The sequence below is a fragment of the Cygnus olor genome, chromosome 1 (assembly GCF_009769625.2).
Source record: "Cygnus olor isolate bCygOlo1 chromosome 1, bCygOlo1.pri.v2, whole genome shotgun sequence".
Lineage (NCBI taxonomy): Eukaryota > Metazoa > Chordata > Aves > Anseriformes > Anatidae > Cygnus > Cygnus olor.
In genome coordinates this window covers 144,366,504-144,393,874 of record NC_049169.1, presented here as the reverse complement: position 1 = coordinate 144,393,874, position 27,371 = coordinate 144,366,504, and the positions used below count along the sequence as shown (strand labels likewise).

Below are 27,371 nucleotides of genomic sequence, written 5' to 3'. Positions count from 1 at the left end.
TGCATAAAGTGAACAAAAATATATTTCTTTTTCCTAGTTCACAAGTTTTGTAAGCACATATGTAAAATATCATTCCTGAGATGCTAGACACTACTACAACAAAGATCACATATGTATGCAAAAATATGTTTACATACATGGCGCAAAATATAACAATGAATGTGAGAAAGTTAATTTGATGAGAATTATTTTTTCATTTGCTACGTATCTGTGGTAGGAACTTATGCTTTGCAAAGACAGCAAAGTTTCTTTTATATATACTCCCTGAAAACATCTACTTTTCATACTCATTTATAATACAAAATAACTCTTGGGAATTTACCTTACTACCAGTATTTATCTGCCTTAGAGACCAGTAGATAAATTGAATCACAGGCATATGTAGTTTAGGATCCACAAATGGCATCCACTGGAGCTGTCCAGTGACCATATGCAAAAGCTGTAAAAATACAGAATGGCAAAGTTATATGCAGTATACGAACTTAGAGTATAAGCTAACCACAAGTAAAAAGCAAACAAAGAAAAACAAAGCAAAACTAAACTAAAATAAACTTATTACCAGAGTTTAACAGACTACATGTTACTACTACATGTGCAAATACTCACTGGGCAGATCTGGTACAGGTAACAGAATTATATACATATACTGAATTTACATTTTACACAGGTTTACACAAAAAGTGGAAAGATACTGTGTGAGCTCAAACTCTGAAGTCTAATACCAATGGCTACAAATTTTAAATATAATGAAAAAACACAGTAAAAGCAGATTTCCTGAACACCTCACTGATTTCCAAGCCTTGGTATCCCAAGAAAGACAGCGTTGCAAGTATAGCACGGTATCATCTTTTATAAGACATAAATTGAACTTCTAATACCTAATATCAGCACTAAAATACTTTAAATTAGATGTGTATATCTCCTTAGAAAAAAGGAATTACATACAGTATTACAGATAAAACACGAGACAAATTATCAGCTGATAAAAATGACTTAAAAGAGAAAGACAGGTGGAATCTCAAGTTCAGACTGAACAGTACACATTTCCTTAAAAATGCTCTGTATGTTTCATGAATGACAAATTATCTATTATATCTCACTGTTGGAATTAATACTGATGGATTAACTGTCATTTTCTTTTAATTAATGTATTCAAAGCATGTATAAAACAGGCTGACCTGTTACACTCTCAAAAATAATAAAAAGAATCTTAACATTATAGCCTGAACAAATTCAAATGCCTTTACCTTCATACAATTTTCTGGAGTGTAGTTTTCTTTAGCACACTGAGGTTTATCATTGCCCTCTCTCTCTCCTTGTATTTCTATTTTGCTAAGGTGTTGGTTTGAGATCCAGTCCATAAGAATAGTTAAGAGGTCGTAAACTTTTGAATTCAGTAGTACCTGTAATACATCCACATCATCAGTTATTTCAGCTTTCAAGTTTATGATTTTCTAAACCACAACACCAATAGACTGAAATATATGAGTATATTAGTAATACGCAAATGCTTTATTTTGTGCTTAGACAAATGTTTATGAAAGGCTTGGGAAGAATTGGGAAGAGATTTTCACATACAAAATCACTCTATTTTATAATTCTAACTAAATGAATTAAAGAGGAAAAAGCAAATCTTTAATGATCTGTGCATGTGGAAATCCTCATTTTGATGCATGTGATACACTCCTTTGCTTTATTTCATACAATCTGCTTATGCTAAATTTTAACTGTGTAACTAGCACTGTTAGAAGAATAAAGACTTCATGAAATTGTCATTCTGTCCCTCTACTACAACCGTACAGAAAAACTCTGTGAAAGGTATCCAGAGGTTCCTGAAGACAGGCTGCACGAACAGCTCTCTAAAACCTTCACAGGTTTTCTTGTATCTACCTTCAGACAACTGTTCTTCTCTTCACTCAGAATTATAACTACTGATACTGCTCATATATCACTTGCGACTAAAGTACACTAAAACCTACGTACACAGAGAAATATGTTGGCTATATAGAGACAGTACAGTTTTAAGGCATCTGATATAGATCAAGTAGAATGGCGTGAATATCTCTCTCTCATTTCAGTTTAGCCTCTAGCGGGAGAAAGTCATTACCAGTCGGGAAATGTTGGCAGAGTACTGGCAGAGGACTTGCTACTGACTGGAATAACATGGAGACAGAAAGTATTTCATTAAGTGATGTAAGAAGGTATTTTAAGGAAAACAAGGTGATCCTTTTGGAACTATATATGAACACTGCATTTATTCTTTCCCACATTAAAGACCATTCCTCCAAAGTATAACAGCAGCACAATCATCTCTGGCTTATAAAATTAAAATTTGTTATCTGACTTCTCTAACTACATTTCAGCTGGTGTTATTCATAAGGACAGTGTTGTACTGTAGCAGTAACCAGAATAAGTTTAAGATTTGCTCTGACACAGCAGAAGAAAACAGTTATAGTGCAGGCAGAATATAATTTTAATTCATAGTTCAGAGATAACATGAGAGGAAGAAGAAAACTTGGCTAAGTAAGTAAAAAACATATACATACACAATATAAAAATGTCTTTTGAATTTCAGCAACATACTTTATTCTTTCAGTTGACTGTCTGTTTCTCCCAATATAGTGTCTACCTATTCCTACTGTAATTAACTCACTAAAAAAAAATCAATAAAAGTTATTTTATTTTTCTAATTTCTAGCATTTTCTAATTTCTAGCAGATACATAACATTCTACTGCCTAAAGTCTTTCAAACAGATCTTTCACCTTGCCCAATCCTTACCTTAACACTTTTTGATGCTTCTGTCTCTTCTTCCTCCGTAACAGGTTTACGTGGGCACACCACTTCTCCTGAATCCTTGGGCATCTGTGCCATTAAAGATGCATTCTTCTGCTACAATAAAATGTAACAATGAATTGTATTTCACTTGTTAACTATAAAGGAAGAAGGTACCTGTAAGAAGAAACCTTACCTGTAAATTGTCTAACTGAGCTTGCATGCTTCTTGCTCGATCTTCAAACATCTTGTTCTGTTCGTTCGCGTCACTTAACTGAAAGAATCAAAAAACGTTCAAATAGCTGTAGATTCAAAACTCACTTTTTGACTTAACCGTCACATTGAAATCATTTGATGTGATTGCTAAATGATTAAAAGTTCAATTTTTTTCTTCTCAGCATGGACAGTGATAGAAACAAAATCACTGTCCACTTCCTCAACAAATCACGGGATGGCCGAGGTGGGAAGGGACCTCTGGAGACCATCTGGTCCAAACATCTTGTTTAAACAGGGCCACCCAGAGCAGCCTGCCCAGGACCCCGTCCAGGCAGCTTGTGAAGATCTTCAAGGACGGGGACTCCTCAACCTCTCCAGGCAACCTCTGCCTGCATAAATAAAACAGTCGTGGCTCTTTGTTGACTTGCGGCCCAACCTTTCCGCTTACAGGGGAAGAATAAGCACAATACCTCTTTAGGTATATACGCACTACGTATTTGATTACTTCTCATAAAGAAGTGACACAAAAAATGCAGTGCATGTTTCAAGAATGGTCTAATGGCCTTGGAAATAGAGAGGGTGAAAGTTTTCTTCTCTAAAGAATGACACTGTTACTGACCATGCTCTGTGAGAAAAGAATACGAGGCAAACTACAACCTCCATTTAAATACAAGTAACGTACTCTAGGGATACAACAAACATCCCGATCATCACGTAAGTCCTCTATGAATACTTCAGTTTGCACAAAAGAGAAAGACAAAGATTTTACTGAGACTAGGGAGCAGATGACTTTCATCATACTCAAGAGCATCAGAACCGCAATTCACTGAAGGAGCAATGGTCAAAAGAGTTTACGCAGCAATTTGCTTGTCAGCATTTAGGTCAGATTTAAGTCAAGTGAGAAGAAAACTTTAACTCTGTATTATTGTGAAGCACTGTCTCAGCGTGTCTTCAAGAACAGAGAAAATATTCCTTAATTAACACTTTTACAAATAACTGAAGATACTGAGTAATCATGGAATTAGAAATACACATACTACTTTTTATTTAATAGAATCAGCAGAGCAATTCAGCACAGGGTGGCTTCTATTATAAAATACTTTATCTCTATCCAATCTCAGTTTGCTTCAGAGGATATGGTTAGTCTTTCCTAAAATCAGCTGTTGCTACAGGGTCAGAGGACTAACTCTAATTTCTTTAATACTGGAAAAGATCTGAGAGACTAAATTTCACGTGCTAGAAAATGAAGCAGAAAGTAATTACAACCATTCACACAATTCTTGTCTTACAGAAACAAAATCAGCAATTTTGCAAACAACTTGTTCAAACGTTTAAAATTGTTGACTGTAACTTGCAAAGCTACTAATAACAGGAAATAATTCATCTTGCCTGTTTTCTTAGGGAGTCATTCTCCCCCATCACACTGTTAAATGATGACTTCAGTTTACTATTTTCCTCAGCCACTTGTCTCAAGGTCTCTCTCATTTGGTTCATTTCTTTCTCGTGTTGCTATAGAAATACCAAACGTTAAGGCATGATTAACAAGAGTGCATTTTAGAAATAATTCTCAACTAAGTTCCATTTTACTGTTAAAATAATAGGACAAACTTCCAAAGATCAAATTTGTAATTCTGCATGGTCCAATCTGCACATACAACCAGTAGTGAAGAAAGCAACATCCACACCACGTATTAAGAAGAAATATAAAGAAAATGGGAGCCATGGTGTACAGCCTATGGATCTTATTTTTTTCCAGAAAATACCTAGATCTTCTCAATTGTACATTCCTCAGTTAAGTCACATGTGGGACAGAACTGTGAATGAAAACAAATGTCAAAGCTTTTGTTTACACTTAGCTTTTTATCTTAGCATCCATTTTAACCACAAATATGCCCAATTCTCTCGTTCTTGAATCTTTCAAATATTCTAACCATTCACTGCTGATAGTTAAGACGCTTTAGTTCACCTGTACTTAAACACCTGTCCTGCAATGTCCAGGAATGTATCCAATACTTGTTACATTTCATTGAATTGGAAAAAAAAACCCTTGTGAAACTCAACATAGTTATCTTTTAATATAATATTTTATATTATAATATAATTTAATAATATAACTTAATACCAGTACATACCGTTAAATTATAAGCAAAAACAGACAAAAAACAGCAACAAAGGAAAACTGAAATGACAATTACTTGTAACAGTCAAAAACCTGTGCGTCTTGAAAAAGAAACCAAGGAATGTGTCTTTTTTCCCCCCCCTCACTGGAAATTTGTAATATAATTAAATATATGCCAGCACATTCTGAAAAAAAACACAACACTGAGGCTTTCAAGCTGAGTATAAAACAAATGTTTTCAGAAAACAACGTTCCTTTTCTCAGAAACTGTGAGAATCTTCTACGTGAAAATAGCGCTTTGTTCAGAAGTGCTGTCTTTTGCGCTAAGAATTCAACCATCCACTACATTTTCTTAAGCCTCGCTCTCAGACTGTTATCATGCTGCAAAAAGGACTTTAGTGGTAAATATAGAAACGATCTCATCGACAAAGAAAAATGCTACAGATAGGCTCCAAGCGGAGTGCTCAACTATTTCCATTGAAAAGGCCAAACCTTTAGAGTTAACCAAGCCTAGGAAAAGCTTGCTCAGCTTGGGATGGAGCAGGAGCAAGGTGGCTTGAAACTGACCATAAACTTTCAAAACAGTCAGGGACAGCAGAATTACAAGTGAAAGGTTTTGCGAGAAAAAATTTGAATGAAGATTCTCAGTTTCTCCAAACTACATTACACAATGCTTTATAAGTTTTGCATAACTATAAAGGAAGAAGGTACCTGTAAGAAGAAACCTTACCTGTAAATTGTCTAACTGAGCTTGCATGCTTCTTGCTCGATCTTCTAACACCTTGTTCTGTTCGTTCGCGTCACTTAACTGAAAGAATCAAAAAACATTCAAATAGCTGTAGATTCAAAACTCACTTTTTGACTTAACCGTCACATTGAAATCATTTGATGTGATTGCTAAATGATTAAAAGTTCAATTTTTTTTCTTCTCAGCATGGACAGTGATAGAAACAAAATCACTGTCCACTTCCTCAACAAATCACGGGATGGCCGAGGTGGGAAGGGACCTCTGGAGACCATCTGGTCCAAACATCTTGTTTAAACAGGGCCACCCAGAGCAGCCTGCCCAGGACCCCGTCCAGGCAGCTTGTGAAGATCTTCAAGGACGGGGACTCCTCAACCTCTCCAGGCAACCTCTGCCTGCATAAATAAAACAGTCGTGGCTCTTTGTTGACTTGCGGCCCAACTTTTCCGCTTACAGGGGAAGAATAAGCACAATACCTCTTTAGGTATATACGCACTACGTATTTGATTACTTCTCATAAAGAAGTGACACAAAAAATGCAGTGCATGTTTCAAGAATGGTCTAATGGCCTTGGAAATAGAGAGGGTGAAAGTTTTCTTCTCTAAAGAATGACACTGTTACTGACCATGCTCTGTGAGAAAAGAATACGAGGCAAACTACAACCTCCATTTAAATACAAGTAACGTACTCTAGGGATACAACAAACATCCCGATCATCATGTAAGTCCTCTATGAATACTTCAGTTTGCACAAAAGAGAAAGACAAAGATTTTACTGAGACTAGGGAGCAGATGACTTTCATCATACTCAAGAGCATCAGAACCGCAATTCACTGAAGGAGCAATGGTCAAAAGAGTTTACGCAGCAATTTGCTTGTCAGCATTTAGGTCAGATTTAAGTCAAGTGAGAAGAAAACTTTAACTCTGTACTATTGTGAAGCACTGTCTCAGCGTGTCTTCAAGAACAGAGAAAATATTCCTTAATTAACACTTTTACAAATAACTGAAGATACTGAGTAATCATGGAATTAGAAATACACATACTACTTTTTATTTAATAGAATCAGCAGAGCAATTCAGCACAGGGTGGCTTCTATTATAAAATACTTTATCTCTATTCAATCTCAGTTTGCTTCAGAGGATATGGTTAGTCTTTCCTAAAATCAGCTGTTGCTACAGGGTCAAAGGACTAACTCTAATTTCTTTAATACTGGAAAAGATCTGAGAGACTAAATTTCACGTGCTAGAAAATGAAGCAGAAAGTAATTACAACCATTCACACAATTCTTGTCTTACAGAAACAAAATCAGCAATTTTGCAAACAATTTGTTCAAACGTTTAAAATTGTTGACTGTAACTTGTAAAGCTACTAATAACAGGAAATAATTCATCTTGCCTGTTTTCTTAGGGAGTCATTCTCCCCCATCACACTGTTAAATGATGACTTCAGTTTACTATTTTCCTCAGCCACTTGTCTCAAGGTCTCTCTCATTTGGTTCATTTCTGTCTCATGTTGCTATAGAAATACCAAATGTTAAAGCATGATTAACAAGAGTGCATTTTAGAAATAATTCTCAACTAAGTTCCATTTTACTGTTAAAATAATAGGACAAACTTCCAAAGATCAAATTTGTAATTCTGCATGGTCCAATCTGCACATACAACCAGTAGTGAAGAAAGCAACATCCACACCACGTATTAAGAAGAAATATAAAGAAAATGGGAGCCATGGTGTACAGCCTATGGATCTTATTTTTTTCCAGAAAATACCTAGATCTTCTCAATTGTACATTCCTCAGTTAAGTCACATGTGGGACAGAACTGTGAATGAAAACAAATGTCAAAGCTTTTGTTTACACTTAGCTTTTTATCTTAGCATCCATTTTAACCACAAATATGCCCAATTCTCTCGTTCTTGAATCTTTCAAATATTCTAACCATTCACTGCTGATAGTTAAGACGCTTTAGTTCACCTGTACTTAAACACCTGTCCTGCAATGTCCAGGAATGTATCCAATACTTGTTACATTTCATTGAATTGGAAAAAAAAACCCTTGTGAAACTCAACATAGTTATCTTTTAATATAATATTTTATATTATAATATAATTTAATAATATAACTTAATACCAGTACATACCGTTAAATTATAAGCAAAAACAGACAAAAAACAGCAACAAAGGAAAACTGAAATGACAATTACTTGTAACAGTCAAAAACCTGTGCGTCTTGAAAAAGAAACCAAGGAATGTGTCTTTTTTCCCCCCCTCACTGGAAATTTGTAATATAATTAAATATATGCCAGCACATTCTGAAAAAAACACAACACTGAGGCTTTCAAGCCGAGTATAAAACAAATGTTTTCAGAAAACAACGTTCCTTTTCTCAGAAACTGTGAGAATCTTCTACGTGAAAATAGAGCTTTGTTCAGAAGTGCTGTCTTTTGCGCTAAGAATTCAACCATCCACTACATTTTCTTAAGCCTCGCTCTCAGACTGTTATCATGCTGCAAAAAGGACTTTAGTGGTAAATATAGAAACGATCTCATCGACATAGAAAAATGCTACAGATAGGCTCCAAGCGGAGTGCTCAACTACTTCCATTGAAAAGGCCAAACCTTTAGAGTTAACCAAGCCTAGGAAAAGCTTGCTCAGCTTGGGATGGAGCAGGAGCAAGGTGGCTTGAAACTGACCATAAACTTTCAAAACAGTCAGGGACAGCAGAATTACAAGTGAAAGGTTTTGCGAGAAAAAATTTGAATGAAGATTCTCAGTTTCTCCAAACTACATTACACAATGCTTTATAAGGCTTGCATATTCGGGGTTTTGACAATAATTTCACAGTGCTTCAGGGATTTGGCAATAATTTCACAGGCCACTGAGTTGTTGTAGGTGGTGCCAGGATGTCTAAACCATCCAATTCCATTACCAAATCGGGTACCATCCATATCATAATCAACTGTTTCATTTCATTCCTGCCAAATGTTTGTCTAGTCTGTTCTGAAGACCTGCAAATACTGGAAGCACCAGTCTTACTGACCTCTCTGACCCAGTGGTTAACTGCTTTTCTTTTAATCTAGTTTTTCCTCATACTTACCCTGCTACTACTTCTATCACAGACGTGGAAAAAAAAAAGATTAGTTTCTTTCTTTTTGTGGCAGCCTTTCCTGTAGCCGAAGATTGGCATGTTCACATATCCCTGCGTTTGTTCATCACCCTGTACGTGTACAGCTGATATTTCTGTTCAAATGCAATACTGCACACTCTTGCCTCTGAAGCATTGCACTTTTCTCAGACCTACTACCTCTTCAATTGGTCAAGATCAATTTTAATCCTAACCTTCTTTTTCAGCATGCTTGAAATTCTCCCTCACTTGCTATTCGCTTCAAGTTTAACAAGTGTGCTCTTTCTCACCATCACGCTTCTCATTGAAAACACCCAATACTGGACTCAAAAGAGACTATTCCAGAATCTACTATGTACATTCCTTCAACTGTGAAATACTGTCTCACTACACCTTACCACCAACCTTATTTCAGCTGTCATACTTTTCTAATATGATTATGAAAACGCCATGTAAAACTGTACCAGAAACAATACAACAAAGTCTAGACATACATATAACTACTACTCCTCTACTAGCCATGCCTGTTACCTTGTCCTAATGGAAATCAGACTGATTTGACAATTTAGGATTAACACAAGCTCGTTGCTATTTACTGCAGTGTTTTTGGCATGGCACTTCGCATGGTTTGTTCATAGCTTGCCAGGACATTTATTTATTTATTTATTTTGCTGAGAACCAACATTATGTTGATGGCTGTGTAACTCTTTCCCATTTGAAAAGAATGGCATCAGATTTTTCTAGTTGACTCCACTCCACCTCCACAAGTTTTTACAGATAACCACTAATTGCTCCTGGATTTTCAACACTTCTCTAACCTGTGTGACACTTTTAAAGCCACTTTTGTGGTTTTTTTTAAAGACACATCTTTAAAATCACTTTTCCGGATTTGAACCATCTATCTTAACACATTCCTTCCCTATTGAAAGTTGAGGTCCTGCTCCCCTGACACCTTCCTCCCTTTTTTTCCTGTATCTGCACACTCCCTCACTGGCTTGTGCATCCTCCCTCAATGGCTTAATGATCTGTGCATGTGGAAATCCTCATTTTGATGCATGTGATACACTCCTTTGCTTTATTTCATACAATCTGCTTATGCTAAATTTTAACTGTGTAACTAGCACTGTTAGAAGAATAAAGACTTCATGAAATTGTCATTCTGTCCCTCTACTACAACCGTACAGAAAAACTCTGTGAAAGGTATCCAGAGGTTCCTGAAGACAGGCTGCACGAACAGCTCTCTAAAACCTTCACAGGTTTTCTTGTATCTACCTTCAGACAACTGTTCTTCTCTTCACTCAGAATTATAACTACTGATACTGCTCATATATCACTTGCGACTAAAGTACACTAAAACCTACGTACACAGAGAAATATGTTGGCTATATAGAGACAGTACAGTTTTAAGGCATCTGATATAGATCAAGTAGAATGGCGTGAATATCTCTCTCTCATTTCAGTTTAGCCTCTAGCGGGAGAAAGTCATTACCAGTCGGGAAATGTTGGCAGAGTACTGGCAGAGGACTTGCTACTGACTGGAATAACATGGAGACAGAAAGTATTTCATTAAGTGATGTAAGAAGGTATTTTAAGGAAAACAAGGTGATCCTTTTGGAACTATATATGAACACTGCATTTATTCTTTCCCACATTAAAGACCATTCCTCCAAAGTATAACAGCAGCACAATCATCTCTGGCTTATAAAATTAAAATTTGTTATCTGACTTCTCTAACTACATTTCAGCTGGTGTTATTCATAAGGACAGTGTTGTACTGTAGCAGTAACCAGAATAAGTTTAAGATTTGCTCTGACACAGCAGAAGAAAACAGTTATAGTGCAGGCAGAATATAATTTTAATTCATAGTTCAGAGATAACATGAGAGGAAGAAGAAAACTTGGCTAAGTAAGTAAAAAACATATACATACACAATATAAAAATGTCTTTTGAATTTCAGCAACATACTTTATTCTTTCAGTTGACTGTCTGTTTCTCCCAATATAGTGTCTACCTATTCCTACTGTAATTAACTCACTAAAAAAAATCAATAAAAGTTATTTTATTTTTCTAATTTCTAGCATTTTCTAATTTCTAGCAGATACATAACATTCTACTGCCTAAAGTCTTTCAAACAGATCTTTCACCTTGCCCAATCCTTACCTTAACACTTTTTGATGCTCTTTTCTCATTATACACCTTAACACGTTTACGTGGGCACACCACTTCTCCTGAATCCTTGGGCATCTGTGCCATTAAAGATGCATTCTTCTGCTACAATAAAATGTAACAATGAATTGTATTTCACTTGTTAACTATAAAGGAAGAAGGTACCTGTAAGAAGAAACCTTACCTGTAAATTGTCTAACTGAGCTTGCATGCTTCTTGCTCGACCTTCAAACATCTTGTTCTGTTCGTTCGCGCCACTTAACTGAAAGAATCAAAAAACGTTCAAATAGCTGTAGATTCAAAACTCACTTTTTGACTTAACCGTCACATTGAAATCATTTGATGTGATTGCTAAATGATTAAAAGTTCAATTTTTTTCTTCTCAGCACGGACAGTGATAGAAACAAAATCACTGTCCACTTCCTCAACAAATCATGGGATGGCCGAGGTGGGAAGGGACCTCTGGAGACCATCTGGTCCAAACATCTTGTTTAAACAGGGCCACCCAGAGCAGCCTGCCCAGGACCCCGTCCAGGCAGCTTGTGAAGATCTTCAAGGACGGGGACTCCTCAACCTCTCCAGGCAACCTCTGCCTGCATAAATAAAACAGTCGTGGCTCTTTGTTGACTTGCGGCCCAACCTTTCCGCTTACAGGGGAAGAATAAGCACAATACCTCTTTAGGTATATACGCACTACGTATTTGATTACTTCTCATAAAGAAGTGACACAAAAAATGCAGTGCATGTTTCAAGAATGGTCTAATGGCCTTGGAAATAGAGAGGGTGAAAGTTTTCTTCTCTAAAGAATGACACTGTTACTGACCATGCTCTGTGAGAAAAGAATACGAGGCAAACTACAACCTCCATTTAAATACAAGTAATGTACTCTAGGGATACAACAAACATCCCGATCATCATGTAAGTCCTCTATGAATACTTCAGTTTGCACAAAAGAGAAAGACAAAGATTTTACTGAGACTAGGGAGCAGATGACTTTCATCATACTCAAGAGCATCAGAACCGCAATTCACTGAAGGAGCAATGGTCAAAAGAGTTTACGCAGCAATTTGCTTGTCAGCATTTAGGTCAGATTTAAGTCAAGTGAGAAGAAAACTTTAACTCTGTACTATTGTGAAGCACTGTCTCAGCGTGTCTTCAAGAACAGAGAAAATATTCCTTAATTAACACTTTTACAAATAACTGAAGATACTGAGTAATCATGGAATTAGAAATACACATACTACTTTTTATTTAATAGAATCAGCAGAGCAATTCAGCACAGGGTGGCTTCTATTATAAAATACTTTATCTCTATCCAATCTCAGTTTGCTTCAGAGGATATGGTTAGTCTTTCCTAAAATCAGCTGTTGCTACAGGGTCAGAGGACTAACTCTAATTTCTTTAATACTGGAAAAGATCTGAGAGACTAAATTTCACGTGCTAGAAAATGAAGCAGAAAGTAATTACAACCATTCACACAATTCTTGTCTTACAGAAACAAAATCAGCAATTTTGCAAACAATTTGTTCAAACGTTTAAAATTGTTGACTGTAACTTGCAAAGCTACTAATAACAGGAAATAATTCATCTTGCCTGTTTTCTTAGGGAGTCATTCTCCCCCATCACGCTGTTAAATGATAACTTCAGTTTACTATTTTCCTCAGTCACTTGTCTCAAGGTTTCTCTCATTTGGTTCATTTCTGCCTCATGTTGCTATAGAAATACCAAACGTTAAAGCATGATTAACAAGAGTGCATTTTAGAAATAATTCTCAACTAAGTTCCATTTTACTGTTAAAATAATAGGACAAACTTCCAAAGATCAAATTTGTAATTCTGCATGGTCCAATCTGCACATACAACCAGTAGTGAAGAAAGCAACATCCACACCACGTATTAAGAAGAAATATAAAGAAAATGGGAGCCATGGTGTACAGCCTATGGATCTTATTTTTTTCCAGAAAATACCTAGATCTTCTCAATTGTACATTCCTCAGTTAAGTCACATGTGGGACAGAACTGTGAATGAAAACAAATGCCAAAGCTTTTGTTTACACTTAGCTTTTTATCTTAGCATCCATTTTAACCACAAATATGCCCAATTCTCTCGTTCTTGAATCTTTCAAACATTCTAACCATTCACTGCTGATAGTTAAGACGCTTTAGTTCACCTGTACTTAAACACCTGTCCTGCAATGTCCAGGAATGTATCCAATACTTGTTACATTTCATTGAATTGGAAAAAAAAACCCTTGTGAAACTCAACAGTTATCTTTTAATATAATATTTTATATTATAATATAATTTAATAATATAACTTAATACCAGTACATACCGTTAAATTATAAGCAAAAACAGACAAAAAACAGCAACAAAGGAAAACTGAAATGACAATTACTTGTAACAGTCAAAAACCTGTGCGTCTTGAAAAAGAAACCAAGGAATGTGTCTTTTTTCCCCCCCTCACTAGAAATTTGTAATATAATTAAATATATGCCAGCACATTCTGAAAAAAACACAACACTGAGGCTTTCAAGCCGAGTATAAAACAAATGTTTTCAGAAAACAACGTTCCTTTTCTCAGAAACTGTGAGAATCTTCTACGTGAAAATAGAGCTTTGTTCAGAAGTGCTGTCTTTTGCGCTAAGAATTCAACCATCCACTACATTTTCTTAAGCCTCGCTCTCAGACTGTTATCATGCTGCAAAAAGGACTTTAGTGGTAAATATAGAAACAATCTCATCGACAAAGAAAAATGCTACAGATAGGCTCCAAGCGGAGTGCTCAACTACTTCCATTGAAAAGGCCAAACCTTTAGAGTTAACCAAGCCTAGGAAAAGCTTGCTCAGCTTGGGATGGAGCAGGAGCAAGGTGGCTTGAAACTGACCATAAACTTTCAAAACAGTCAGGGACAGCAGAATTACAAGTGAAAGGTTTTGCGAGAAAAAATTTGAATGAAGATTCTCAGTTTCTCCAAACTACATTACACAATGCTTTATAAGGCTTGCATATTCGGGGTTTTGACAATAATTTCACAGTGCTTCAGGGATTTGGCAATAATTTCACAGGCCACTGCGTTGTTGTAGGTGGTGCCAGGATGTCTAAACCATCCAATTCCATTACCAAATCGGGTACCATCCATATCATAATCAACTGTATCATTTCATTCCTGCCAAATGTTTGTCTAGTCTGTTCTGAAGATCTGCAAATACTGGAAGCACCAGTCTTACTGACCTCTCTGACCCAGTGGTTAACTGCTTTTCTTTTAATCTAGTTTTTCCTCATACTTACCCTGCTACTACTTCTATCACAGACGTGGGAAAAAAAAAGATTAGTTTCTTTCTTTTTGTGGCAGCCTTTCATGTAGCCGAAGATTGGCATGTTCACATATCCCTGCATTTGTTCATCACCCTGTACGTGTACAGCTGATATTTCTGTTCAAATGCAATACTGCACACTCTTGCCTCTGAAGCATTGCACTTTTCTCAGACCTACTACCTCTTCAATTGGTCAAGATCAATTTTAATCCTAACCTTCTTTTTCAGCATGCTTGAAATTCTCCCTCACTTGCTATTCGCTTCAAGTTTAACAAGTGTGCTCTTTCTCACCATCACGCTTCTCATTGAAAACACCCAATACTGGACTCAAAAGAGACTATTCCAGAATCTACTATGTACATTCCTTCAACTGTGAAATACTGTCTCACTACACCTTACCACCAACCTTATTTCAGCTGTCATACTTTTCTAATATGATTATGAAAACGCCATGTAAAACTGTACCAGAAACAATACAACAAAGTCTAGACATACATATAACTACTACTCCTCTACTAGCCATGCCTGTTACCTTGTCCTAATGGAAATCAGACTGATTTGACAATTTAGGATTAACACAAGCTCGTTGCTATTTACTGCAGTGTTTTTGGCATGGCACTTCGCATGGTTTGTTCATAGCTTGCCAGGACATTTATTTATTTATTTATTTTGCTGAGAACCAACATTATGTTGATGGCTGTGTAACTCTTTCCCATTTGAAAAGAATGGCATCAGATTTTTCTAGTTGACTCCACTCCACCTCCACAAGTTTTTACAGATAACCACTAATTGCTCCTGGATTTTCAACACTTCTCTAACCTGTGTGACACTTTTAAAGCCACTTTTGTGGTTTTTTTTAAAGACACATCTTTAAAATCACTTTTCCGGATTTGAACCATCTATCTTAACACATTCCTTCCCTATTGAAAGTTGAGGTCCTGCTCCCCTGACACCTTCCTCCCTTTTTTTCCTGTATCTGCACACTCCCTCACTGGCTTGTGCATCCTCCCTCAATGGCTTAATGATCTGTGCATGTGGAAATCCTCATTTTGATGCATGTGATACACTCCTTTGCTTTATTTCATACAATCTGCTTATGCTAAATTTTAACTGTGTAACTAGCACTGTTAGAAGAATAAAGACTTCATGAAATTGTCATTCTGTCCCTCTACTACAACCGTACAGAAAAACTCTGTGAAAGGTATCCAGAGGTTCCTGAAGACAGGCTGCACGAACAGCTCTCTAAAACCTTCACAGGTTTTCTTGTATCTACCTTCAGACAACTGTTCTTCTCTTCACTCAGAATTATAACTACTGATACTGCTCATATATCACTTGCGACTAAAGTACACTAAAACCTACGTACACAGAGAAATATGTTGGCTATATAGAGACAGTACAGTTTTAAGGCATCTGATATAGATCAAGTAGAATGGCGTGAATATCTCTCTCTCATTTCAGTTTAGCCTCTAGCGGGAGAAAGTCATTACCAGTCGGGAAATGTTGGCAGAGTACTAGCAGAGGACTTGCTACTGACTGGAATAACATGGAGACAGAAAGTATTTCATTAAGTGATGTAAGAAGGTATTTTAAGGAAAACAAGGTGATCCTTTTGGAACTATATATGAACACTGCATTTATTCTTTCCCACATTAAAGACCATTCCTCCAAAGTATAACAGCAGCACAATCATCTCTGGCTTATAAAATTAAAATTTGTTATCTGACTTCTCTAACTACATTTCAGCTGGTGTTATTCATAAGGACAGTGTTGTACTGTAGCAGTAACCAGAATAAGTTTAAGATTTGCTCTGACACAGCAGAAGAAAACAGTTATAGTGCAGGCAGAATATAATTTTAATTCATAGTTCAGAGATAACATGAGAGGAAGAAGAAAACAGAGCTAAGTAAGTAAAAAACATATACATACACAATATAAAAATGTCTTTTGAATTTTAGCAACATACTTTATTCTTTCAGTTGACTATCTGTTTCTCCCAATATAGTGTCTACCTATTCCTACTGTAATTAACTCACTAAAAAAAATCAATAAAAGTTATTTTATTTTCCTAATTTCTAGCATTTTCTAATTTCTAGCAGATACATAACATTCTACTGCCTAAAGTCTTTCAAACAGATCTTTCACCTTGCCCAATCCTTACCTTAACACTTTTTGATGCTCCTGTCTCATTATCCACCTTAACACGTTTACGTGGGCACACCACTTCTCCTGAATTCTTGGACATCTGTGCCATTAAAGATGCATTCTTCTGCTACAATAAAATGTAACAATGAATTGTATTTCACTTGTTAACTATAAAGGAAGAAGGTACCTGTAAGAAGAAACCTTACCTGTAAATTGTCTAACTGAGCTTGCATGCTTCTTGCTCGACCTTCAAACATCTTGTTCTGTTCGTTCGCGTCACTTAACTGAAAGAATCAAAAAACGTTCAAATAGCTGTAGATTCAAAACTCACTTTTTGACTTAACCGTCACATTGAAATCATTTGATGTGATTGCTAAATGATTAAAAGTTCAATTTTTTTCTTCTCAGCATGGACAGTGATAGAAACAAAATCACTGTCCACTTCCTCAACAAATCACGGGATGGCCGAGGTGGGAAGGGACCTCTGGAGACCATCTGGTCCAAACATCTTGTTTAAACAGGGCCACCCAGAGCAGCCTGCCCAGGACCCCGTCCAGGCAGCTTGTGAAGATCTTCAAGGACGGGGACTCCTCAACCTCTCCAGGCAACCTCTGCCTGCATAAATAAAACAGTCGTGGCTCTTTGTTGACTTGCGGCCCAACCTTTCCGCTTACAGGGGAAGAATAAGCACAATACCTCTTTAGGTATATACGCACTACGTATTTGATTACTTCTCATAAAGAAGTGACACAAAAAATGCAGTGCATGTTTCAAGAATGGTCTAATGGCCTTGGAAATAGAGAGGGTGAAAGTTTTCTTCTCTAAAGAATGACACTGTTACTGACCATGCTCTGTGAGAAAAGAATACGAGGCAAACTACAACCTCCATTTAAATACAAGTAACGTACTCTAGGGATACAACAAACATCCCGATCATCATGTAAGTCCTCTATGAATACTTCAGTTTGCACAAAAGAGAAAGACAAAGATTTTACTGAGACTAGGAAGCAGATGACTTTCATCATACTCAAGAGCATCAGAACCGCAATTCACTGAAGGAGCAATGGTCAAAAGAGTTTACGCAGCAATTTGCTTGTCAGCATTTAGGTCAGATTTAAGTCAAGTGAGAAGAAAACTTTAACTCTGTACTATTGTGAAGCACTGTCTCAGCGTGTCTTCAAGAACAGAGAAAATATTCCTTAATTAACACTTTTACAAATAACTGAAGATACTGAGTAATCATGGAATTAGAAATACACATACTACTTTTTATTTAATAGAATCAGCAGAGCAATTCAGCACAGGGTGGCTTCTATTATAAAATACTTTATCTCTATCCAATCTCAGTTTGCTTCAGAGGATATGGTTAGTCTTTCCTAAAATCAGCTGTTGCTACAGGGTCAGAGGACTAACTCTAATTTCTTTAATACTGGAAAAGATCTGAGAGACTAAATTTCACGTGCTAGAAAATGAAGCAGAAAGTAATTACAACCATTCACACAATTCTTGTCTTACAGAAACAAAATCAGCAATTTTGCAAACAATTTGTTCAAACGTTTAAAATTGTTGACTGTAACTTGCAAAGCTACTAATAACAGGAAATAATTCATCTTGCCTGTTTTCTTAGGGAGTCATTCTCCCCCATCACGCTGTTAAATGATAACTTCAGTTTACTATTTTCCTCAGTCACTTGTCTCAAGGTTTCTCTCATTTGGTTCATTTCTGCCTCATGTTGCTATAGAAATACCAAACGTTAAAGCATGATTAACAAGAGTGCATTTTAGAAATAATTCTCAACTAAGTTCCATTTTACTGTTAAAATAATAGGACAAACTTCCAAAGATCAAATTTGTAATTCTGCATGGTCCAATCTGCACATACAACCAGTAGTGAAGAAAGCAACATCCACACCACGTATTAAGAAGAAATATAAAGAAAATGGGAGCCATGGTGTACAGCCTATGGATCTTATTTTTTTCCAGAAAATACCTAGATCTTCTCAATTGTACATTCCTCAGTTAAGTCACATGTGGGACAGAACTGTGAATGAAAACAAATGCCAAAGCTTTTGTTTACACTTAGCTTTTTATCTTAGCATCCATTTTAACCACAAATATGCCCAATTCTCTCGTTCTTGAATCTTTCAAACATTCTAACCATTCACTGCTGATAGTTAAGACGCTTTAGTTCACCTGTACTTAAACACCTGTCCTGCAATGTCCAGGAATGTATCCAATACTTGTTACATTTCATTGAATTGGAAAAAAAAAACCCTTGTGAAACTCAACATAGTTATCTTTTAATATAATATTTTATATTATAATTTAATAATATAACTTAATACCAGTACATACCGTTAAATTATAAGCAAAAACAGACAAAAAACAGCAACAAAGGAAAACTGAAATGACAATTACTTGTAACAGTCAAAAACCTGTGTGTCTTGAAAAAGAAACCAAGGAATGTGTCTTTTTTCCCCCCCTCACTGGAAATTTGTAATATAATTAAATATATGCCAGCACATTCTGAAAAAAACACAACACTGAGGCTTTCAAGCCGAGTATAAAACAAATGTTTTCAGAAAACAACGTTCCTTTTCTCAGAAACTGTGAGAATCTTCTACGTGAAAATAGCGCTTTGTTCAGAAGTGCTGTCTTTTGCGCTAAGAATTCAACCATCCACTACATTTTCTTAAGCCTCGCTCTCAGACTGTTATCATGCTGCAAAAAGGACTTTAGTGGTAAATATAGAAACAATCTCATCGACAAAGAAAAATGCTACAGATAGGCTCCAAGCGGAGTGCTCAACTACTTCCATTGAAAAGGCCAAACCTTTAGAGTTAACCAAGCCTAGGAAAAGCTTGCTCAGCTTGGGATGGAGCAGGAGCAAGGTGGCTTGAAACTGACCATAAACTTTCAAAACAGTCAGGGACAGCAGAATTACAAGTGAAAGGTTTTGCGAGAAAAAATTTGAATGAAGATTCTCAGTTTCTCCAAACTACATTACACAATGCTTTATAAGGCTTGCATATTCGGGGTTTTGACAATAATTTCACAGTGCTTCAGGGATTTGGCAATAATTTCACAGGCCACTGCGTTGTTGTAGGTGGTGCCAGGATGTCTAAACCATCCAATTCCATTACCAAATCGGGTACCATCCATATCATAATCAACTGTATCATTTCATTCCTGCCAAATGTTTGTCTAGTCTGTTCTGAAGATCTGCAAATACTGGAAGCACCAGTCTTACTGACCTCTCTGACCCAGTGGTTAACTGCTTTTCTTTTAATCTAGTTTTTCCTCATACTTACCCTGCTACTACTTCTATCACAGACGTGGAAAAAAAAAAGATTAGTTTCTTTCTTTTTGTGGCAGCCTTTCCTGTAGCCGAAGATTGGCATGTTCACATATCCCTGCATTTGTTCATCACCCTGTACGTGTACAGCTGATATTTCTGTTCAAATGCAATACTGCACACTCTTGCCTCTGAAGCATTGCACTTTTCTCAGACCTACTACCTCTTCAATTGGTCAAGATCAATTTTAATCCTAACCTTCTTTTTCAGCATGCTTGAAATTCTCCCTCACTTGCTATTCGCTTCAAGTTTAACAAGTGTGCTCTTTCTCACCATCACGCTTCTCATTGAAAACACCCAATACTGGACTCAAAAGAGACTATTCCAGAATCTACTATGTACATTCCTTCAACTGTGAAATACTGTCTCACTACACCTTACCACCAACCTTATTTCAGCTGTCATACTTTTCTAATATGATTATGAAAACGCCATGTAAAACTGTACCAGAAACAATACAACAAAGTCTAGACATACATATAACTACTACTCCTCTACTAGCCATGCCTGTTACCTTGTCCTAATGGAAATCAGACTGATTTGACAATTTAGGATTAACACAAGCTCGTTGCTATTTACTGCAGTGTTTTTGGCATGGCACTTCGCATGGTTTGTTCATAGCTTGCCAGGACATTTATTTATTTATTTATTTTGCTGAGAACCAACATTATGTTGATGGCTGTGTAACTCTTTCCCATTTGAAAAGAATGGCATCAGATTTTTCTAGTTGACTCCACTCCACCTCCACAAGTTTTTACAGATAACCACTAATTGCTCCTGGATTTTCAACACTTCTCTAACCTGTGTGACACTTTTAAAGCCACTTTTGTGGTTTTTTTTAAAGACACATCTTTAAAATCACTTTTCCGGATTTGAACCATCTATCTTAACACATTCCTTCCCTATTGAAAGTTGAGGTCCTGCTCCCCTGACACCTTCCTCCCTTTTTTTCCTGTATCTGCACACTCCCTCACTGGCTTGTGCATCCTCCCTCAATGGCTTAATGATCTGTGCATGTGGAAATCCTCATTTTGATGCATGTGATACACTCCTTTGCTTTATTTCATACAATCTGCTTATGCTAAATTTTAACTGTGTAACTAGCACTGTTAGAAGAATAAAGACTTCATGAAATTGTCATTCTGTCCCTCTACTACAACCGTACAGAAAAACTCTGTGAAAGGTATCCAGAGGTTCCTGAAGACAGGCTGCACGAACAGCTCTCTAAAACCTTCACAGGTTTTCTTGTATCTACCTTCAGACAACTGTTCTTCTCTTCACTCAGAATTATAACTACTGATACTGCTCATATATCACTTGCGACTAAAGTACACTAAAACCTACGTACACAGAGAAATATGTTGGCTATATAGAGACAGTACAGTTTTAAGGCATCTGATATAGATCAAGTAGAATGGCGTGAATATCTCTCTCTCATTTCAGTTTAGCCTCTAGCGGGAGAAAGTCATTACCAGTCGGGAAATGTTGGCAGAGTACTAGCAGAGGACTTGCTACTGACTGGAATAACATGGAGACAGAAAGTATTTCATTAAGTGATGTAAGAAGGTATTTTAAGGAAAACAAGGTGATCCTTTTGGAACTATATATGAACACTGCATTTATTCTTTCCCACATTAAAGACCATTCCTCCAAAGCATAACAGCAGCACAATCATCTCTGGCTTATAAAATTAAAATTTGTTATCTGACTTCTCTAACTACATTTCAGCTGGTGTTATTCATAAGGACAGTGTTGTACTGTAGCAGTAACCAGAATAAGTTTAAGATTTGCTCTGACACAGCAGAAGAAAACAGTTATAGTGCAGGCAGAATATAATTTTAATTCATAGTTCAGAGATAACATGAGAGGAAGAAGAAAACAGAGCTAAGTAAGTAAAAAACATATACATACACAATATAAAAATGTCTTTTGAATTTTAGCAACATACTTTATTCTTTCAGTTGACTATCTGTTTCTCCCAATATAGTGTCTACCTATTCCTACTGTAATTAACTCACTAAAAAAATCAATAAAAGTTATTTTATTTTTCTAATTTCTAGCATTTTCTAATTTCTAGCAGATACATAACATTCTACTGCCTAAAGTCTTTCAAACAGATCTTTCACCTTGCCCAATCCTTACCTTAACACTTTTTGATGCTCCTGTCTCTTTTCCCTCCTTAACAGGTTGACATGGGCGCACCACTTCTCCTGAATCCTTGGACTTCTGTGCCATTAAAGATGCATTCTTCTGCTACAATAACATGTAACAATGAATTGTATTTCACTTGTTAACTATAAAGGAAGAAGGTACCTGTAAGAAGAAACCTTACCTGTAAATTGTCTAACTGAGCTTGCATGCTTCTTGCTCGATCTTCTAACACCTTGTTCTGTTCGTTCGCGTCACTTAACTGAAAGAATCAAAAAACGTTCAAATAGCTGTAGATTCAAAACTCACTTTTTGACTTAACCGTCACATTGAAATCATTTGATGTGATTGCTAAATGATTAAAAGTTCAATTTTTTTTCTTCTCAGCACGGACAGTGATAGAAACAAAATCACTGTCCACTTCCTCAACAAATCACGGGATGGCCGAGGTGGGAAGGGACCTCTGGAGACCATCTGGTCCAAACATCTTGTTTAAACAGGGCCACCCAGAGCAGCCTGCCCAGGACCCCGTCCAGGCAGCTTGTGAAGATCTTCAAGGACGGGGACTCCTCAACCTCTCCAGGCAACCTCTGCCTGCATAAATAAAACAGTCGTGGCTCTTTGTTGACTTGCGGCCCAACCTTTCCGCTTACAGGGGAAGAATAAGCACAATACCTCTTTAGGTATATACGCACTACGTATTTGATTACTTCTCATAAAGAAGTGACACAAAAAATGCAGTGCATGTTTCAAGAATGGTCTAATGGCCTTGGAAATAGAGAGGGTGAAAGTTTTCTTCTCTAAAGAATGACACTGTTACTGACCATGCTCTGTGAGAAAAGAATACGAGGCAAACTACAACCTCCATTTAAATACAAGTAACGTACTCTAGGGATACAACAAACATCCCGATCATCACGTAAGTCCTCTATGAATACTTCAGTTTGCACAAAAGAGAAAGACAAAGATTTTACTGAGACTAGGGAGCAGATGATTTTCATCATACTCAAGAGCATCAGAACCGCAATTCACTGAAGGAGCAATGGTCAAAAGAGTTTACGCAGCAATTTGCTTGTCAGCATTTAGGTCAGATTTAAGTCAAGTGAGAAGAAAACTTTAACTCTGTATTATTGTGAAGCACTGTCTCAGCGTGTCTTCAAGAACAGAGAAAATATTCCTTAATTAACACTTTTACAAATAACTGAAGATACTGAGTAATCATGGAATTAGAAATACACATACTACTTTTTATTTAATAGAATCAGCAGAGCAATTCAGCACAGGGTGGCTTCTATTATAAAATACTTTATCTCTATCCAATCTCAGTTTGCTTCAGAGGATATGGTTAGTCTTTCCTAAAATCAGCTGTTGCTACAGGGTCAAAGGACTAACTCTAATTTCTTTAATACTGGAAAAGATCTGAGAGACTAAATTTCACGTGCTAGAAAATGAAGCAGAAAGTAATTACAACCATTCACACAATTCTTGTCTTACAGAAACAAAATCAGCAATTTTGCAAACAATTTGTTCAAACGTTTAAAATTGTTGACTGTAACTTGTAAAGCTACTAATAACAGGAAATAATTCATCTTGCCTGTTTTCTTAGGGAGTCATTCTCCCCCATCACACTGTTAAATGATGACTTCAGTTTACTATTTTCCTCAGCCACTTGTCTCAAGGTCTCTCTCATTTGGTTCATTTCTGTCTCATGTTGCTATAGAAATACCAAATGTTAAAGCATGATTAACAAGAGTGCATTTTAGAAATAATTCTCAACTAAGTTCCATTTTACTGTTAAAATAATAGGACAAACTTCCAAAGATCAAATTTGTAATTCTGCATGGTCCAATCTGCACATAAAACCAGTAGTGAAGAAAGCAACATCCACACCACGTATTAAGAAGAAATATAAAGAAAATGGGAGCCATGGTGTACAGCCTATGGATCTTATTTTTTTCCAGAAAATACCTAGATCTTCTCAATTGTACATTCCTCAGTTAAGTCACATGTGGGACAGAACTGTGAATGAAAACAAATGTCAAAGCTTTTGTTTACACTTAGCTTTTTATCTTAGCATCCATTTTAACCACAAATATGCCCAATTCTCTCGTTCTTGAATCTTTCAAATATTCTAACCATTCACTGCTGATAGTTAAGACGCTTTAGTTCACCTGTACTTAAACACCTGTCCTGCAATGTCCAGGAATGTATCCAATACTTGTTACATTTCATTGAATTGGAAAAAAAAAACCCTTGTGAAACTCAACATAGTTATCTTTTAATATAATATTTTATATTATAATATAATTTAATAATATAACTTAATACCAGTACATACCGTTAAATTATAAGCAAAAACAGACAAAAAACAGCAACAAAGGAAAACTGAAATGACAATTACTTGTAACAGTCAAAAACCTGTGCGTCTTGAAAAAGAAACCAAGGAATGTGTCTTTTTTCCCCCCCTCACTGGAAATTTGTAATATAATTAAATATATGCCAGCACATTCTGAAAAAAACACAACACTGAGGCTTTCAAGCCGAGTATAAAACAAATGTTTTCAGAAAACAACGTTCCTTTTCTCAGAAACTGTGAGAATCTTCTACGTGAAAATAGCGCTTTGTTCAGAAGTGCTGTCTTTTGCGCTAAGAATTCAACCATCCACTACATTTTCTTAAGCCTCGCTCTCAGACTGTTATCATGCTGCAAAAAGGACTTTAGTGGTAAATATAGAAACGATCTCATCGACAAAGAAAAATGCTACAGATAGGCTCCAAGCGGAGTGCTCAACTACTTCCATTGAAAAGGCCAAACCTTTAGAGTTAACCAAGCCTAGGAAAAGCTTGCTCAGCTTGGGATGGAGCAGGAGCAAGGTGGCTTGAAACTGACCATAAACTTTCAAAACAGTCAGGGACAGCAGAATTACAAGTGAAAGGTTTTGCGAGAAAAAATTTGAATGAAGATTCTCAGTTTCTCCAAACTACATTACACAATGCTTTATAAGTTTTGCATAACTATAAAGGAAGAAGGTACCTGTAAGAAGAAACCTTACCTGTAAATTGTCTAACTGAGCTTGCATGCTTCTTGCTCGATCTTCTAACACCTTGTTCTGTTCGTTCGCGTCACTTAACTGAAAGAATCAAAAAACGTTCAAATAGCTGTAGATTCAAAACTCACTTTTTGACTTAACCGTCACATTGAAATCATTTGATGTGATTGCTAAATGATTAAAAGTTCAATTTTTTTTCTTCTCAGCATGGACAGTGATAGAAACAAAATCACTGTCCACTTCCTCAACAAATCACGGGATGGCCGAGGTGGGAAGGGACCTCTGGAGACCATCTGGTCCAAACATCTTGTTTAAACAGGGCCACCCAGAGCAGCCTGCCCAGGACCCCGTCCAGGCAGCTTGTGAAGATCTTCAAGGACGGGGACTCCTCAACCTCTCCAGGCAACCTCTGCCTGCATAAATAAAACAGTCGTGGCTCTTTGTTGACTTGCGGCCCAACCTTTCCGCTTACAGGGGAAGAATAAGCACAATACCTCTTTAGGTATATACGCACTACATATTTGATTACTTCTCATAAAGAAGTGACACAAAAAATGCAGTGCATGTTTCAAGAATGGTCTAATGGCCTTGGAAATAGAGAGGGTGAAAGTTTTCTTCTCTAAAGAATGACACTGTTACTGACCATGCTCTGTGAGAAAAGAATACGAGGCAAACTACAACCTCCATTTAAATACAAGTAACGTACTCTAGGGATACAACAAACATCCCGATCATCACGTAAGTCCTCTATGAATACTTCAGTTTGCACAAAAGAGAAAGACAAAGATTTTACTGAGACTAGGGAGCAGATGACTTTCATCATACTCAAGAGCATCAGAACCGCAATTCACTGAAGGAGCAATGGTCAAAAGAGTTTACGCAGCAATTTGCTTGTCAGCATTTAGGTCAGATTTAAGTCAAGTGAGAAGAAAACTTTAACTCTGTATTATTGTGAAGCACTGTCTCAGCGTGTCTTCAAGAACAGAGAAAATATTCCTTAATTAACACTTTTACAAATAACTGAAGATACTGAGTAATCATGGAATTAGAAATACACATACTACTTTTTATTTAATAGAATCAGCAGAGCAATTCAGCACAGGGTGGCTTCTATTATAAAATACTTTATCTCTATCCAATCTCAGTTTGCTTCAGAGGATATGGTTAGTCTTTCCTAAATCAGCTGTTGCTACAGGGTCAGAGGACTAACTCTAATTTCTTTAATACTGGAAAAGATCTGAGAGACTAAATTTCACGTGCTAGAAAATGAAGCAGAAAGTAATTACAACCATTCACACAATTCTTGTCTTACAGAAACAAAATCAGCAATTTTGCAAACAACTTGTTCAAACGTTTAAAATTGTTGACTGTAACTTGTAAAGCTACTAATAACAGGAAATAATTCATCTTGCCTGTTTTCTTAGGGAGTCATCCTCTTCCATCACACTATTAAATGATGACTTCAGTTTACTATTTTCCTCAGCCACTTGTCTCAAGGTCTCTCTCATTTGGTTCATTTCTTTCTCGTGTTGCTATAGAAATACCAAATGTTAAAGCATGATTAACAAGAGTGCATTTTAGAAATAATTCTCAACTAAGTTCCATTTTACTGTTAAAATAATAGGACAAACTTCCAAAGATCAAATTTGTAATTCTGCATGGTCCAATCTGCACATAAAACCAGTAGTGAAGAAAGCAACATCCACACCACGTATTAAGAAGAAATATAAAGAAAATGGGAGCCATGGTGTACAGCCTATGGATCTTATTTTTTTCCAGAAAATACCTAGATCTTCTCAATTGTACATTCCTCAGTTAAGTCACATGTGGGACAGAACTGTGAATGAAAACAAATGTCAAAGCTTTTGTTTACACTTAGCTTTTTATCTTAGCATCCATTTTAACCACAAATATGCCCAATTCTCTCGTTCTTGAATCTTTCAAATATTCTAACCATTCACTGCTGATAGTTAAGACGCTTTAGTTCACCTGTACTTAAACACCTGTCCTGCAATGTCCAGGAATGTATCCAATACTTGTTACATTTCATTGAATTGGAAAAAAAACCCTTGTGAAACTCAACATAGTTATCTTTTAATATAATATTTTATATTATAATATAATTTAATAATATAACTTAATACCAGTACATACCGTTAAATTATAAGCAAAAACAGACAAAAAACAGCAACAAAGGAAAACTGAAATGACAATTACT

At 36.4% G+C, this 27,371-nt stretch overlaps 1 protein-coding gene across 23 annotated transcripts in view; it reads right to left on the bottom strand.

Moving 5' to 3' along the window:
• Positions 1-27,371, bottom strand: part of LOC121065896 (E3 SUMO-protein ligase RanBP2-like) — a 100,966-nt gene that overhangs the window by 11,273 nt on the left and 62,322 nt on the right. For 11 of the 23 annotated variants that reach the window (XR_005817449.1, XR_005817548.1, XM_040549074.1 and 8 more), the window contains 10 exons: positions 26,566-26,685; positions 25,157-25,234; positions 23,698-23,817; positions 22,288-22,365; positions 22,098-22,208; positions 18,217-18,336; positions 16,808-16,885; positions 16,618-16,728; positions 1,248-1,403; positions 323-439 (listed from right to left, as the gene is read on the bottom strand). Coding sequence is in view for 21 of the 23 variants with exons in the window: in XM_040549074.1 (XP_040405008.1) it covers positions 323-439; positions 1,248-1,403; positions 16,618-16,728; positions 16,808-16,885; positions 18,217-18,336; positions 22,098-22,208; positions 22,288-22,365; positions 23,698-23,817; positions 25,157-25,234; positions 26,566-26,685 (1,089 nt within the window). In the remaining 2 variants the exon portion in view is untranslated. Of the gene's footprint in view, positions 1-322; positions 440-1,247; positions 1,404-5,751; positions 5,917-7,248; positions 7,369-11,324; positions 11,403-16,617; positions 16,729-16,807; positions 16,886-18,216; positions 18,337-22,097; positions 22,209-22,287; positions 22,366-23,697; positions 23,818-25,156; positions 25,235-26,565; positions 26,686-27,371 lie in introns of those variants that run through there. The other 12 variants (XM_040549349.1, XM_040550159.1, XM_040550379.1 and 9 more) reach the window with 10 other exon arrangements.